This window comes from Polypterus senegalus, chromosome 7 (assembly GCF_016835505.1).
Source record: "Polypterus senegalus isolate Bchr_013 chromosome 7, ASM1683550v1, whole genome shotgun sequence".
Classification (NCBI taxonomy): domain Eukaryota; kingdom Metazoa; phylum Chordata; class Cladistia; order Polypteriformes; family Polypteridae; genus Polypterus; species Polypterus senegalus.
This window is the reverse complement of record NC_053160.1, coordinates 38,916,140-38,932,529: the sequence shown is the minus strand read 5'-3', so window position 1 is coordinate 38,932,529 and position 16,390 is coordinate 38,916,140. Positions and strand designations below refer to the sequence as shown.

General features: G+C 37.0%; 1 protein-coding gene across 1 annotated transcript in view; it reads right to left on the bottom strand.

Moving 5' to 3' along the window:
* Nucleotides 1-1,229: 1,229 nt before the first annotated feature.
* itga1 (integrin, alpha 1) overlaps nt 1,230-16,390 on the bottom strand; it is a 165,531-nt gene continuing 150,370 nt past the window's right edge. The window contains exons 26-30 of the mRNA XM_039758094.1: nt 14,307-14,408; nt 11,021-11,125; nt 10,833-10,931; nt 9,371-9,484; nt 1,230-2,455 (exon numbers count right to left, since the gene is read on the bottom strand). Of these exons, the coding sequence (XP_039614028.1) occupies nt 2,378-2,455; nt 9,371-9,484; nt 10,833-10,931; nt 11,021-11,125; nt 14,307-14,408 (498 nt within the window). The 3' untranslated portion in view covers nt 1,230-2,377. The remainder of the gene's footprint in view (nt 2,456-9,370; nt 9,485-10,832; nt 10,932-11,020; nt 11,126-14,306; nt 14,409-16,390) is intronic.

Here is a 16,390-nt window from a genome sequence, read left to right as displayed (position 1 = left end):
CAGCGTTCAGGTTGAATACCAATTTCCAATGTCTTCGCTGGTTATACTGGGGCTGGGGTAGAGTTGTACTCTGCAGGGTGGAACTATTTTCCCAAATAGTCTTTCTCCATTCTAAGCGAAACAACATATGTAGTTAGTTTCACAATTGTTCTTGACCTGCTGAAAACCAGGAAGCTGTTCCTACATCGGGAATGTGTAAGAATATATACATGTATATTTGCTATTTTGGAAAGAAATACAAACATCTATTTTAAATTATCACAATAAAAGGTGAAAAAAAATTAGAAGCAAACTAGAATTTATGTAAGCCTGCAGTTGTGGATGCACAAATAAATAACATTTAAAATAAGAACAATGTAGTAAAACACATCTGACGACATTTTGCAAAGTAATTTAAACAATAAATACATTGTATAAATTGAACAGTAACAAGGGTAATTTAATGTTGATTTCATCAGTTTGAAGTTGCAGTACATACTGCCTGCAAGTAACTATACTACTGCTATTACTGTTACTGGTCTAGCAGATCTTTATCAATCAAGCAGCGTGCCATTTTATTCTAAAATAAAGACCTTTAAACAATGCCAGGTGGAAAACTAGTAATGTATTGACACCATAAAAATTCCAAGTTTAAATAAATGTTCAGCTAATCTGTAGTCTGGTATTTTACATAACTCAAGTGGGTCATCTTGTAGACAGCATTATGGGGGTCTCTAGCCTAATCATTATGGCAATAGTGAAGCTTTGTTCCCATGGATTGCTAGATGGCACTGTAGCTTAGTGACCCCAGATGATGGCGGTGTTTCTGACATTTATCTAGATCTAGGAAGTAAAAGGCTTTTCCCTGCCTATCTTTTAGTGTTCCATGGGAGAGTCACAGGCAACAATTTCATGGCAATGGGAAGATGTGCATTAAATTAGAGAGCAATGATGCACGAAATGGAAAAAAAGTTTATGTCCATTGCTTGCTAGCTGCGTCACACATAGTATGGGATCCTTACACCTATCTCCTGAGTGGCCTAAAAAGAAAAGATGTATTTATTGCTCTGTTATTATATCATTTGTCTATTTCTGAATCCCTTTCCTGGTTTGTTGTGTCAATTGACCTATACTTTGACTTTATAATTATACAATTTTGTACTCTAAGTGTCCTATAGGTTTAAAAAGGATGAGAAACCATTAAATTTATTGCTTAAAGCATTTAACTGATCAGCCATACTGAAAAACAATTAAACAAACACAAATTTTTATAGAATTTTCTTTGGTATAAAATTATGGTTTTCACTTAAAATACATGGATTGCAAACACTTTAACTGAAATACAGAACAGTGCAAGAAATAAATAAAGAAATTACAGGGCACTTCAGCCACTTGAGCATTTGCTCTGGGAAAACAAAAGAACATCAATCAGTGATAAAATGATGCTGGATCTTCCCAAAGGAGCTGAAGAGTCACATGTGTTACCATATGTTCCTCTAACCTTTCGTTGCTGGCTCCAGATGTTTAACTTCCTATATATTAAAACGTGCATCACATCCATTTCTTCTTGTTGCTCTTAGGCACTTGGTGTTCTTGAGGTTTTCCCATAACCTACTCATCTCAAGTTTCCATTTTCTTTTTCATATATAACAACATTTAACTCCCACATTGAGCCTTGGTCCAATGGTTCATATAGTTCCCACAGATCAGTTGTGTTGCTGTGAATTGCCTCTTTTCTGTAGAGAACTTCCTTGTAGACAGCATGTTTGCTTTATAAATAATTTTAGACATCTGTCAAATTCATGTCATCACTTTCTTTAAGACAATATTCATGTTATAATCATCTGGTTTCACTGCGTGAATTATCTAAAAGACTGACGGATAATCACAGTTGATAAATACTGTCCAAAAGAAGGCTTTCAAAACTGGACAACACCCTGAGCTTCCATGGCTTTGACAAAGAGTACATTTTATATACGCCATCGCTTTCATTACTTTCCACAGCGCAAGTCAATATTTGCCTGTTTCCAATTGTGTTTTATCCCATTGTTATTGTAAAGGAGTGGGAATCCATCCTGAGACAAATGGCCCGAAGAAAACAGTTCACATTAATAAACAGAGTGAAAGACGAGACCCCAAAGTAAAATCACATGACAAGCACAAACTTGCCACGTCACGTTTCTGGTGTCCGGTGTGTCCGCCATTTCAATGATAGACTAGACAGTGTGCTACAATGAAACTGCATGTTAGCAAGCAAAAAAAAAAAAAAAAAACTTTGTTGCATAGTTCCGTAATAAGGCCAAAATGAACTGAAGATTATCAAAGCAAACATTCCTGCAAAATGATTACCATTACAAAACGTCCTTTACAACAAGTGAAACAGACCAAAGAAGCAATGTTATATAACACTTTGGTTTTGTTTTTCATTTTGCTTTTCATTTTGTTTTTCCTTTAAAGGTCGCTTGAAGAATCCATACTGTCAAAAAGAAAACATAAAATAGTAAGTTTGGAGTATTAGCATGAATTATTCATTAAACAATAATTAGGGTATTATCTGAATTATTTTAAAATGACTACTAACTTCAGATTGTTAAACAATTCACTCCTCCAGACAAAAAAATAAAATGCATGCTTAAGGACACCTTAAGAGATAAGGAAAAATGCATTCAACCTGCAAACCTGGGGCCTCATGTATAAACAGTGCGTACACACAGAAATGTTGCATAAGAACGTTCCCACGTTCAAATTGCGATGTATAAAACCTAAACTTGGCATAAAGACACGTACATTTCCATGGTACCTCATACCCCGACATATGCAAGTTCTCCGCTCAGTTTTGCAGACTGTGCTACTGTTCCTGTGTAGTTATCCTTCCTTTTCCTGACACAGCTTTATAAATACACTGAAATTAACCATATATTGTTTATTAGCTTAATGCGTCTGATTGTAATTAACCAGTAACAATATAATGGTCCATGGAATGGTCAAACTATTCTAAATACCATAGCTGCTTTAGCGTTGTTACTCTCACTGCACTTTCTTTTTCTTCTTTCAGCTGCTCCCGTTAGGGGTTGCCACAGCGGATCATCTTTTTCCATATTACTCTCACTGCACCACTCGGAGAAGCTGATCGGAAAGAGAATTATCGGTATACAGCACATGCTGCCTCAGCCATGCTTCCTATTTGAACTGCTCCTCACATGGCAAAAGTTTTCCTGTACGGACCTCGCGGTTCAGAAACACTTTCATCCCAAGAACTCTAAAGGCACTCAATCAGTCCATCAACTGCTCCTTGTAGAACTGTTAGTACTTATTAGTACAGTTACCTCACTGCAAACTTGCAGTACAGTTATAATATTGCACAACCTGAGCCACTTTATAAAGAGTGTATTTACATATGATGACGATATCATTTTTAAGATGAAATGCAGCAAAATATGTTTATTATATTATACAGATAAAACTGTAACTTCATTTAAATAATCTATATTATTAATAATTAAAGGACACGGTGTTGCTACGCTAGCAAGGATCTGGAGCTCCGGTCACGATTGTTACTGCCTCGCACTGTATGCTTCACTGGGACTGGCGTGAAGGATAGAATAATTAAACATTTACTACGAAGATATTTCAATGCTCCTTAAAGTTTTGAAGAATTGACGTTATAAGCTTATAGATGGCTTAACGTCTATTACAGAGCTCATTGTGTGGCGATCGGTTGCTTGGAGATAGAAAAGGAAGGACAGGAATTGGAGGTTAGTGCGCTTGAAAGAGCCAAGAGGCGTAATTCTAGGAGGAATTGGGGCGGGACAGCAGGCGCATGCACGTGCGTTACTTTTCACGCTGACCGGGATTTACGTAGCGGAAGAACGTGGAAGTTGGAGGACTCACAGATTCCTACATCAGGATTTTTCTGTGCGTAAGCACATTTCAGCTTTTGTGCTTACGTCATGTTATAGTGCGAATTCTACGCACAGCGTTATGCACGAGGCCCCTGGAATCTGAAATAAACTGCCATTTTCTGCAGTGGCAGCTGAGATCCTTACAGCTTTTAGGAAGTGTCTGATTTATGATGTAACTTAAGGAAACATTCTCAGACTTGCTTAATCATAGTCAGGGTTGGAGAGCAAGAGCCTATCCTGGCATCACTGGACACAAGGCAGAAAACAGGCAGGGAAAGGACACCACTCCTCCAAAAATGACTGATAGACTGAAAAAAGAATCAACATGTATCACTCTATTAAATTAAATGCCTAGCTAAACAGATTAGCTTTTAGCTGCTATTTAAATACTCTAATAGAAACCTCTGCACACAAAGCAGGGAGAAAACTATTCCATAATTTTGGTCCAACAAACCGAAAAAGCTTAATCACAGCATGTCTTCAGTCTTGTACGTGGAACAACTTAAATTTCTTGGTAAGATGACCCTAGAGCACAATTAGATGAATGACAATAGTGGTAATGGTAGTAATTTGCAATGCTACTTCACAAAGACATACAATTCAAGGGAACTAACAGCTTATCCGATTCTTAACTCATTTAAACAAGGTTTAAGGGAGTACTGAAGGTAAAGCAGGACTCCAAGCTTGATTGGTTGACAGTCCAATCACACACTTGTTCAGGGTTTATGTAGAATCACTGATTGCTCTAACATGTGTACCTTAATGATATAATAGGAAATCCAGAGTATAAACCAATTGTTACAGACATAGGGAGAATGTGCAAACTCTACATCAGTGGTCTCAAACTCCAGTCCTTGAGGGCCGCAGTCGCTGCAGGTTTTTTCATTCTAACCCTTTTCTTAATTAGTGACCTGTTTTTGCTGCTAATTAATTTTCATTCACTTGTTCTTGAAGGCACAGATGCCTTAATTGTTTCTTTTTCCTTAATTAGCAGTCAAACAATAATGAGATATAATATGAGCAAAAACATGACCAGCAAACTGTGTCGATCATACAATATCTGAAACTAAAAAAAGATAAAGGTCTCAGGAATGCTGATCTACTCAGGTCCCCAAAACATTTTAACTGTGCTCTTAGAAAAGAGAAAATCAATAATTTTGGAACTATCTGCTATTTCACAATAAGAGCAGCAACAAGCCATGGAATTAAAGAATAGGTTTAATTAACAATGAGAATTGGCTCCTAATTAAGCAGCTGGTTGGAGTGAAATTGATTGGAGTTTGAGGCCCTGACTTAGTAGGTCTTCTGTTGGCTCACTCAATTCACATTTCATTTCTGGTTGGGTGCCATTTAAGGAAAGAAATTAAGCAATTCAGAGGAACGATGAAGAAATCCAGGGGAACAAATCTTAAAAAAACAAGTGAATTAAAATTAATTCAAAAGAAGTTAATTAGAAGCAAAAACAGGTCACTAATTAAGAAAGGGGGGTAGAATGAAAACCTGCAGCCACTGTGGCCCTCCGGGACCGGAGTTTGAGACCACTGCTCTAAATAGACAATGAACTGGTCTTGAATTTAAACTGGAGCTGTGAGACAGCAGTGTTACTCACAGTGCCACACCACTCTACATACAGTATCTAGTATCATCTCAATAATTAAAAAAAAAAGTTTTCTAGTGATTTAATTGCATCTTTTGTTACATTAACCTGTACACTAGTGCTCAAAAGTTTGTAATCACACAGACATTTTCATGTTCATGATAGAAATAGATACATTTTTTTAATCAAGATACCATTAAACTGATTTAGAAATACTACATTACTAGTGTAGCTAATGGCTGTTACTGTTTGAAACTACTGACTTTTAAATGTATTAGATTAGATTAGATTAGATTAGATTAGATTAAAAAAAAACTTTATTAATTCCAAAGGTAATTTTAAATGCACACTACAGCAGAAACATAAAAGACAAAGACTCACAGGACAAAAATACAATAAATAAATCATTGTATATCTGCGCAGACAAAGAAAATTAAATAGTATAAAATTTTAGTTTAGGATGTTGAAGAGGATACATTGAATTGCCTTATAGCAGAGGGCAGAAAAGACCCCTCAAAAGGTGCTTCTTATCACACCATGGCTCAAAGTGCTCCAAGACATCACCCTCTGGAGGGGATAGAGGAGATTTTTTATGATGCCAACTATCCTCTTTTCTGCAATAGCTTCAAGTGTGTCTAGGGTTATCCTTGTGATAGAGCAGGCTTTTATGATACATCTGTTCAGGCATTGCGTGTCTTTTGAGCTGAAGTTGCTCCCCCAGACACCGCAGTGTAGAACAATACACTTTCTAGTACGGACTGGTAGAGCATATCCAACTGATTGCTGCATACATTAAAAGACCGGAATCTCCTTAGGAAGTACAGTCTGATCTGCCTCTTGTAACAGCGCCACTTGATGTCAGACCTATCCAGTTTGCTGCTTATGTAAACTCCCAGGTACTTCTAGCTCTGCACCACTTCCATGTGGTCCACCTGAATGTTGACTCGTCTCATTGGCTCATTTGGCACAGCAGACGTCCACCACCAAATCTTTTTTCTTACTGATTCTCCCTGCAACAAAAGGCAAAGTCCTCCACAAGCCTCCTCTGCTCCGACTTGTCTGCCTTATTAATGGAGCCTATGATGAAGGAGTCATCAAAGAATTTCTGTAGATGGCACGTGCTGATATTATACTGGAAATTACAGGAGACAGGACTGTTCCCTGAGGTGTCCCAGTATTATGCATTACCATTTCTGACACACAGTCCTTCAGCCTCAAAAACTGCTGTCTGTTTGTCAGGTAGTCCATGATTTAAGAGATTGTGGGGACATCAAGATGCATAACCTTGAGTTTTTCCACCACAGCTGATGAGGCAGAATTGTGTTAAAGGCACTGGAAAAATCAAAGAGCAAAATCCTGACTGTGGTAACTGATCAGACCATCCTCCCTATACATCTGTGTGTGCCGAATAGGCAAACTGCAGTGGATCAAGATGTTCTGAAGGTTCTCAAAGATTTTCCTGATGTATGAAATAAAAGGTCTGATGTCTTTAGGATCACTGGAATGCATTTTCTTTGGCACCGGGATCACACAGGGTATTTTCCACAGCTGGGAAAACAAAGGAGAACAGGTGCTGAAGGCACATGTTGTCACCGCCCTGGAGCTGATTCCATTCGGCTCTAAAGCCTTGTCCATGCAGGCTTCCCCAGCTCCCTCTTCACTTGATCGGCAGAGTCATATTTACATTTGACTTCTCTGAAAGGGTCCCATTCTAAGTAGCCATGCCTTCAGTTGTTTCCTAAAGATTAACTAACTTATCTTTTCTTTAGTTTGTCACTTATAAATGCTAATTGGTAATTTGAGAAACATTTGTAATTGCATTAACACTGCTGAAACCTGTTATTCTATCCAATGAACAAATTGCCTTTCGTTTAGTTGAAAAGTACTGGTATTTCTAAAGTTCAGTTCTGGGTTCAAAAATGGCTACCATGAAACATGTCAATCTATTATTGTTTTTTGCAAACTGAAAGTTATTCCATGTGACAAATCACATTTCATGCACAGACGTCTATTCCTATTTTAAAATTTAGAAGAAAAAGCCATTTCTGAAATTGGAAAATACAAAGAAAAGATTAAAATGGCCAAAAGAACATGGACATTGAATGGAAGATGACTGGAAAAATGTATTATGGCCAGCATCCTGGGGTCATCTGTTCTCCGTTGCAGATGATGATAGTGTTTGGTGTTTTACTAAGAAAGAAACCAGCTGAGGACATGTGAGGGATTTGTTTCTCACACTACACACTCTGATGTCCTTATTCTCTTATGCATTTGTGCATTTGGGCCTTTCCCTTCTTTTCCTATCCTAGTTAAATCCACTTTGCCCTATTCTCTCAAGACTGCAGTGCACACCTTTGTATGAAATTTTCAGTTTCTTAGCAATCTGTCAAATGAAATAATCTACATTGTGCTAAAAAAAAACAGTGGACTGATATGTTTTGTGAGAAAGCCGTTTCATTTTGTCAATTTTTGAACCAAGGGTTCAACTTCAGCAATGCCACTACCTTGCAACTCAACAGTATACTTGCTTTATTGAACAGAATATTAGGTGTTAGCAACACTGATTCAATTACAAAAATTTCTATAATAATTAATCAGCATTTAAACATGACTAAATAAAGAGGAGCTGTGACAACCTAAGAGAGTTTACAATCAAGACACCAAAGCAATGGATGCTGAAAATGGGAGTTTGCAGACATATTGTATGTATATAGTAATTTAAAAATTAGTCATTTCAAGCAGTAATAGCCATTAGAAACACTTGTAATGTCTTGGCTGTATTTTTAAACCAATTTAGTGTTATCTTGATTAAAAAAAGTAACTATTTCTATCAAAAACATTAACGTTTCTGGGTATTCCAAACTTACTGTATGACCAGTCGTGTATGTTTGTGGTTTGGTTGTGCAATGTTTACATCAGACACAAATGCAGAAAAAAAAATCTTTTTCCTAAGAGTGCAAGTTTGAATAACTGTGCCAAATGTCTACCAGTCAAGGAGGACAATGTCTTTGGCATTGTCGCAGCCTAGTTGCTGACTAGTCTATTTCTTTGTTAAGTGAAGATGAAACTGAACATCAGTGTACGTTAACAGGCCTCAGCAAACATTTATTACAATCCAACAACTTAAAACATCAAATCAATCTACTAGAGCACTAATCAAACACACCCTGCCGTGGTCTGGTGCCTTGTCCAGATGTTGTTCCTGCCTTTGGCTGGTGATTGCATGATGACTGCCAATATAGGCTCCAGCTGTCCTGTGACCCTACCCTGGATTAGATTTGATGAATGGACTAATTAACCACATACTAATGAGAAAATTTTTAAGTGATTTAAAGTATGAACACCATACCTCAAAAGTATTTGTAAGTTTAGGCCTTCCCTGCTACCTCAGAGCTTCCATCTTACTCTTGTTTCAGTGAATATATTTACATGCATATATATATATATATATACACACACACACAACTTTAATGATTTTTAGGTTATTATTATGTTTATAGTAAATATATGTGAGATCTTGGGAATGGACCCGGGTATGTTCCCGGGTCCTCCCTGCGTGGAGTTTGCATGTTCTCCCCGTGTCTGCGTGGGTTTCCTCCGGGCGCTCGGTTTCCTCCCACAATCCAAAGACATGCAGGTTAGGTGGATTGGCGATTCTAAATTGGCCCTAGTGTGTGCTTGGTGTGTGGGTGTGTTTGTGTGTGTCCTGCGGTGGGTTGGCACCCTGCCCAGGATTGGTTCCTACCTTGTGCCCTGTGCTGGCTGGGATTAGCTCCAGCAGACCCCCGTGACCCTGTATTCGGTTTCAGCGGGTTAGAACATGGATGGTTGGATGGATCTTGGAAATGCAATTTTGGGGAATCTTAATTTCAAATTTAATAATAAAGCTTACCTTCCATAATACAAAAATCACCAGTGCTAAGAGCAAGAATCCTATAAGAATACTAAGTATAATTGGCCAGTACGATATCCCCCCTAGAGGCTGTTTTGATACATATATTGTTGCCTAGAGAGAAAAAAGAATGAGAATATTAAAATTCACAAGAAATGTAAAGTTTGCATGATTTAGAAAAATAAGGTTTCTTTTAGATGTTTTCTTCCATGCTTCCTTCCTGTGATTAAAGGAAATGAAAAAAGTATCAATAGTTGGCATTACAGAGCTAGTTTAGAGTTAAATGTATTTGATAAGAACTGTGCAAGTAATGCAAAGCACTTTTTTGGGAAAAAGCAAATGGTTGTGTCTAGTTATCATTTCAAATTTGCGTTTCTACTCAACCGTTTCTTTTTGTTATAGACACAGTAGTAAGACAGTGCTAAGTGTATTTTTTTTATTTCAAGATAATGGCAACTTTGAAAAAATCTTATTACAAAAAAAAGCAAAGTAGCACTAGAGAAAGTCTAAAGAAGTGTGTTACAAGGCTGGTTCTGGGACTAGGAGGTATGAACTACAAGGAGAGACTGAAGGAGCTGAACCATTTCAGTTTAAGCAAACATAAATTAAAAGGGGATGTATTTTGCGTCTTGCTATATGGTTGTGAGACATGGAAACTATCCAGTGACCTGAAGCGAAGACTGGACTCTTTTGGTACTGTGTCTCTCCAGAGAATCCTTGGGTATTGCTGGTTTGAGTTTGTGTCAAATGAGCGGTTGCTCATGGAGTCCCAAATGAGGCACATTACCTGCATTGTAAGGGAGCGTCAGTTACCTCACTATGGCCATGTGGTGTGATTTCCGGCTTGCAGGATCCTCATTGTTGAGGACACGAGTGCCTGAACCAGGCCAAGGGGACACCTGGCTGCAGCAGATAGACGGTCATTTCCGGAGGGTGGAACTGGACAGTGTGTCTGCCTGGAGGGTTGCTAACCTGTTTCGTCATGTGGTGGGTGCGGCAACGTGCTGTACCTGTGCATGCTCCACAACCTGACCTGATGTGTTTAAAATTGTGAAAGGAATTAGTATGTAGGATCCAGGGTGTCACTTTAAAATAAGTTCAACAAGAATAGAAAGAATCATTAACACATAGTATACATTAACAAGTAATACGGTGGTGATTAGGACTTTTTGAACTTTTAAATATCAACTTGATGTTATTTTGGAGAATCAAAGTGAATAGAATGGACAAGCTAATTAGGCTGAATGGTCTGTTCTTGTCACAATCTTTCTAATGTTCTAAATGTTTTTTTTGTTTTATATGTCATCAATATACATAAATCAAATGTTAGGAAGTTTTGCTTTAATTCCCTGCATTCTCATACATTCATGGACATTTCCACAACTATAAATGAACACCCAGTACTGAAACTTCCCCACAGGAAACTATAACACTAATTGGAAGACTCATAGCAATGACTTACTGGTCTTCTGGTACCATCTTTATTTAAGATGAAAACTGAAGTCTGATCAGTGATTTCAAGCACAGCATCTATGCTTAAGGACAGATTAGAGTACTCTGCCTAAAATAATAAAAAATAAAATTATTCCGAAATCAATATTATTGGTAATACAAAGGCCTTATTAAAACAAATAAAGTTATAACACTTACTTTAATAAATGTAGATTTCCATATTCTCCATGCAACAGTGACTTTTGTTGATTTTGATGGCTCTATCTTACATATTAAAGATCTGCATTTCAGAGTGTGACAGGTCTACAAAAATATTGAAATACAAAGAAAAGAAAGAACATCCTTACATTAATATTTACTAAAAGTACATCCATTAGTTCATGTAATGCATGATTAATGCAATTTGAATTTAAAGTTAAAGCTACAATTGAGAAGTTGCATCAATTTCATGGTTAGTGTCTGTCTTATCTCTAATGTTGCCGGGGCAAGCTTTAAAATAAGCTAGTGTTGTGAAGCTGTTTCCATTTTGCAGAACTGAAGATGTTTTCACTAAATCATAGATAGTGTGGTGTTGATAATTTCACATGTCTGAGGAAGGGGCCTGAGTTGCCTTGAAAGCTTACATATTGTAATCTTTCTGGTTAGCCAATAAAATGTGTCATTTTGCTTAACTTCTAACTACACTGGAATAACAAAACTCACAGTTTCCTAAAGAGAAACCTGACAATGCACTAACAGCAAAAATACAATTATTGAACAGGACAAGATGAAATCCAGGATTCTCCCATCCATCCACAGGGGGCATCATAGTTTGATCCCTTTAAGAGAGTAAGCAGGAGAGGGCTAGAGAGACCCTGGTGCTTACTATAAATAGTAATGAAATGTAATGTGACCTCAGGTGTTTTATAGAAGCCATTAGTCACAAATTATTTGAAAGATGGTAGGTGAACTAAGGCAAAGTCTAACTGGTATTATAAAGAAAGTGAAAGAGAGAGTGAAAAAGGAACTCCAGGGTGGTTTAGTAAAACACAGAGAGGCAATAGTTGGTTTGCTTTGTCATTTATTTTGTATTTCTGCATTCCCCCCGTGTATATCTCTCCATTATGACTTTCATCCATCTTTCTTGTATTCTTTCGTATTATTCTACTTGCAGAAGGTCTTTAGAAAAGTACGCTCTTCTGTTACAGTATATGTAGATCTGGTCAGGATATTTGCATTCCTGGTAAAGATACTCATGAGAAATTGACCTAAGCAGGAGAGTGAATGAAGATCAATCCAAAAATAAATCTTCCATGATTGATCTGACTAAACTGAGTTTAACTGTTGTCACACACGTGCACATGGGAGTCAGGACAGTTCCGAAACATAACGGGGTGTGGCAGAGTGCACTGACTCTTTTTCTCCCTTACCTGCAGACCATTCACGGGAGATTCCACCTGGTCCTCTTGACGTCACTTCCGAGACCGAGCCAATGGAAGTAGACCTTGCCGGCTCCGGCCCCTGTGATGTCACATCCGGGCTCGCACCAATGACAGATGACCTATATGAGCCCGACAAAATGGCTGATAGGTACTTTGAACACGAACGCTGCAGCACTTTGCTATTAGTTTAGTTCAGCGGTTCCCAACCTGTGGGGTAGGTGGCAGACCAGTTGGGGGTGCGCGAAAATAATATTGATAATGTCGGAAAACACCAAAATAAGAACAAATGACAAAATCAAGTCTATGATCAAGAAATTGGATTTTTGGAATCATGTATCAAAAAAAGACTAGTGTGAAGTTTTTGAGACACTTCACAGTTACTTAACTGAGAACGAGCTGAAATTGTCAAAAGTAGTATAAAAGCTCACTTAAAAGGACTTAAGATGTCGTTCAGACAGTATTTTCCAAAGAGAAATAGTGAAGATAACTGGATTTTAAATCCATTCAATGAATTGTGTATTCAAGAAGCTGAAAAACTATCAGTTTCTGAAAAAGAAAAATTGATTGAACTTTCGACTGGTTCTTCTTTACAATCTGATTTCAAAAAAAAGAAATGTCATTGACTTCTGGGCAGCAGTGAAAGAACAGTACCAAGAACTTGGTGATAAAGCAATAAAATATTTATTACCTTTCTCGAACGCAGAGCTTGTCGGAAGAGCATTGTCGTTTTATGCATATATTAAGAATGAATATCGCAATAAGCTTGACGCAGCTCCTGATTTAAGGGTTATGTCTGTCTTCACTTGAAACTGATTTTAAAATACTCATATCCATGAAATAAGCTCAAGGACAGCATTAAAATAATTAAGAGCCATGTTGGAGGACTTGTATATCAAGATGAATAATTGTTATGTACTTTCATCATAAGTTAGTGTGGGTAAAAATTATTTTCATGCTGTTTTTATTTGTTTTGATTTTATGTTAGACTGCTATTATAAAAAATTGAAATAAATTGTAAAATGTAAAATCAAAAATAAAAACCTATAAATGTCATCAGGTTAATTTGAGTCATTTGATTATTTAGCTAACCTAAGAAAAATAAAATTTTTTGAGGGATGGTGGGGGTAATGAAGAGAGGGGGTACTCATAAATAAAAAGCCTAATCAAGGGGTATGGGGGAGAAAAAAGGTTGGGATGCGCTGGTTTAGTTAAGCCAAGGTCAAATGAACATGGACACTCCACTGTGGGATTTCAGCATTGCTGAACAACACGCCATTGTGAAATTTCTTTTGGCAGTGGAAGTGAAACCTACTGAAATTCACTGAAGGATGTTGGCTCAGTACAGAAGTGAAAATGGCATGACTCAATGAATAGTTTATGAATGGATAGAAAGTTTAAATTGGGAAGAACAAGCATAACTGATGAAGCTCAATCTGGTCAACCAACAACAACTCCGACAGATTACATTGTCTGTTGTTGCCACACATTTGAATATCAGCTATGAATCTGCACATGCTGTTATGCATGATGACATGCGGTACAGTAAAGTTTGTGTAAGATGGGTACCCAAACAGCTTACTAATCTGCACAAACCAATATCTTTTGGTGAATTTCAGCAGGTTTCTCTCCCTGTGCCCAAAGAAATCTCACTATGGTGCATTGTAAACAATGGTGCAATCCCGCAGCAGAGCGTCCAAATTCATTTAATCTTGGCTTTATCTAGACTAATGGTACCACGCAGAGCTGTATGCATTTAAACTACCCGTAAGCAATCACAAATGTGTGGAATCACGTCAGATTCAGTTCATTGTGGTTTATTTTTTGATTTACCCTGCTAAATTACAAAACCCTGAAGGACACTTGCAGCACTTCAAAGGACATACATTATGCATTAAGATATTCTGTTTGTTATGAAGCTAATCAACACAGTCTTGAGATTTTAATTTAAAGACAGAATAGTTTAGGTATACCTGATGCATCTATCAAATATTGTATGGTGAAAAGGTTTGGATACAACACAGTAACTGTTATGTAAAGTACTTTATGGGATACAAAGTACTTACCACCACATAATTATTAAGCGTTTCCTTCTTTGGCGATAATTCATGAGGATTGTCTGGTCCGATTTTTAATTTATTAACCAGATTGCTTTCACATTTCACATTCTGGAAAACAAAACAACATAGAATAACACAACTGAATCAGTATGAAGTTAATTTCTAAACTGGCTACACTAGAATGTGACAAGAGAATCCCTTTCATTACTCAGGTTACTGTTATTATATAATTATCATTAAATGGAATCAGCACATTTTAACTAATGGATGCTGTACATTTGGATATTCATCTCCATATTCTAAGAATATGCATATTTTATAAAGATGTATGCATTATTTTGTGTAAAGTACATCCTGAAATGAATCTATTTTATACATTTTATAACAAACTTTTTAATATCTTCAATTATATCTGCAGTTTAACAAAATCTTCCATTTGTGTGGTCGTACCTTTATTTACTACTCGTCAGATGTCTTTATTCCATTCTCCTCTGCCTAAATTGTAATTTGCAGCAGCACAGTGGTAACTTGTTGATAAAAAGTTTCTATATGCCATAATGATTAAAAATAAGATATACTGTGTGGCTTATTCCTTATTTACAAGTAATCTGCACTTTTCTTTTTTTCAAACCCAGCTCACTTATGTTGGAATCTGAAGTGAAAGGAAGATGTACCAGTAATCATTAGAAGCAATTTAGACAAACAGTAGTGAATGTAAAAGCCATTACTGGAAGGAATGAGAATCAAAATTGAGGCTCTTCATCCTGGATATGCCAAAGAGTGAAAAATGTATTAGAGAAAACAGTAGAGAATAGGAGGAAGGAAGAAGCGAATTTCTTTTGAATATAGTGTACTATTCACCTATGTGACTGAGTTCCCTGACCTGCTCATTTAACTCTTTTTCTAGCCTACAGTGGATTGAAATTGTCATTTTAAAATGTCTTCATCAAGAACACGGAGACAGAGTTGGAAACTTGTTAAGCGAAAATTTTGCACAAACATTAGTGACGTTTTCTTTACATTTGGAATAAGCTAACACGTAGTGTGGTAGACAGTAGAACTTTAGAGGTTTTCAAAACAAGATTTAATGTTATTTTTTAGAATTAAGTGGATAGCACTGGCAGGCAATATTGAGCTGAATGGGCTATTCTCATCTACATTGTTCTAATGTTTTAATGTGACAGTAACATGGCCATCTTATTAACAACAAAAATTGTCAGAAATATTAAACAACTGAAAGTAAACACATGAAACAAGAACATATAAATATGAATTGTGAAAAAATAAATTTTTGTCAGCTCTGAAACCTTATGGTCACTAGTACACACTATATGTCCATCCGTTCGGCTCATATCTGAATCTTCCACATTTGGCAGAAGAAGTGATTGATAGTGCAATTACATCAGTTGAACATTTCATAAAATTTAAAAACACACAGACCTATGAAATTTGGACACCAAATGAGACAGAAGTCACAGGAACAAGGTTGTTACCCATTTTATTGTGAAAGTAAGTTGGTGGAGCCCTGATGATACCACAAAAAATATTACAGCCAGTAGATGACAATGTAAGAAATAGCCGTCCATGTTGAAGCAAAACACTGAGAGCTCTGAATATCTGCAAGATCGAAGACGGCTCAGAGAGAAGAAGACTGAAACAGTGTCCTGCATTTTCAGAGTAATATAATAATATCTCACCCCAATGAGAAGCAGATGAGTACCATGAGGATGGGATGATGTGCATCCTGGCACTTACACACAGGAGAGTAAGTAGTACTGACCAAAACCAATTGTATTATTACTTGCAAATGCATTTTATTGAGGATATAAGACCTGTCAGGTGGCAGGGTGATGCAATGGTTAATGCTTCTTCCTTACAGATGCAGAAGTTTCTAATAGTTTACAGGTGTCTCTGTTGACAACATAAAGACATTCAATAGGGTTTAACTGGCAACACTAAATTAGCCTGGTGGGAATGTGTGTGTGTGTGTGTGTAGTAAATTTGTCATTTTAAGCATCAACATTAAATCCAGTACTGATTTGTCTTTTTGTGCCCAATGTTGAAAGTCTCTGCATTTCTGTAGTAGATAT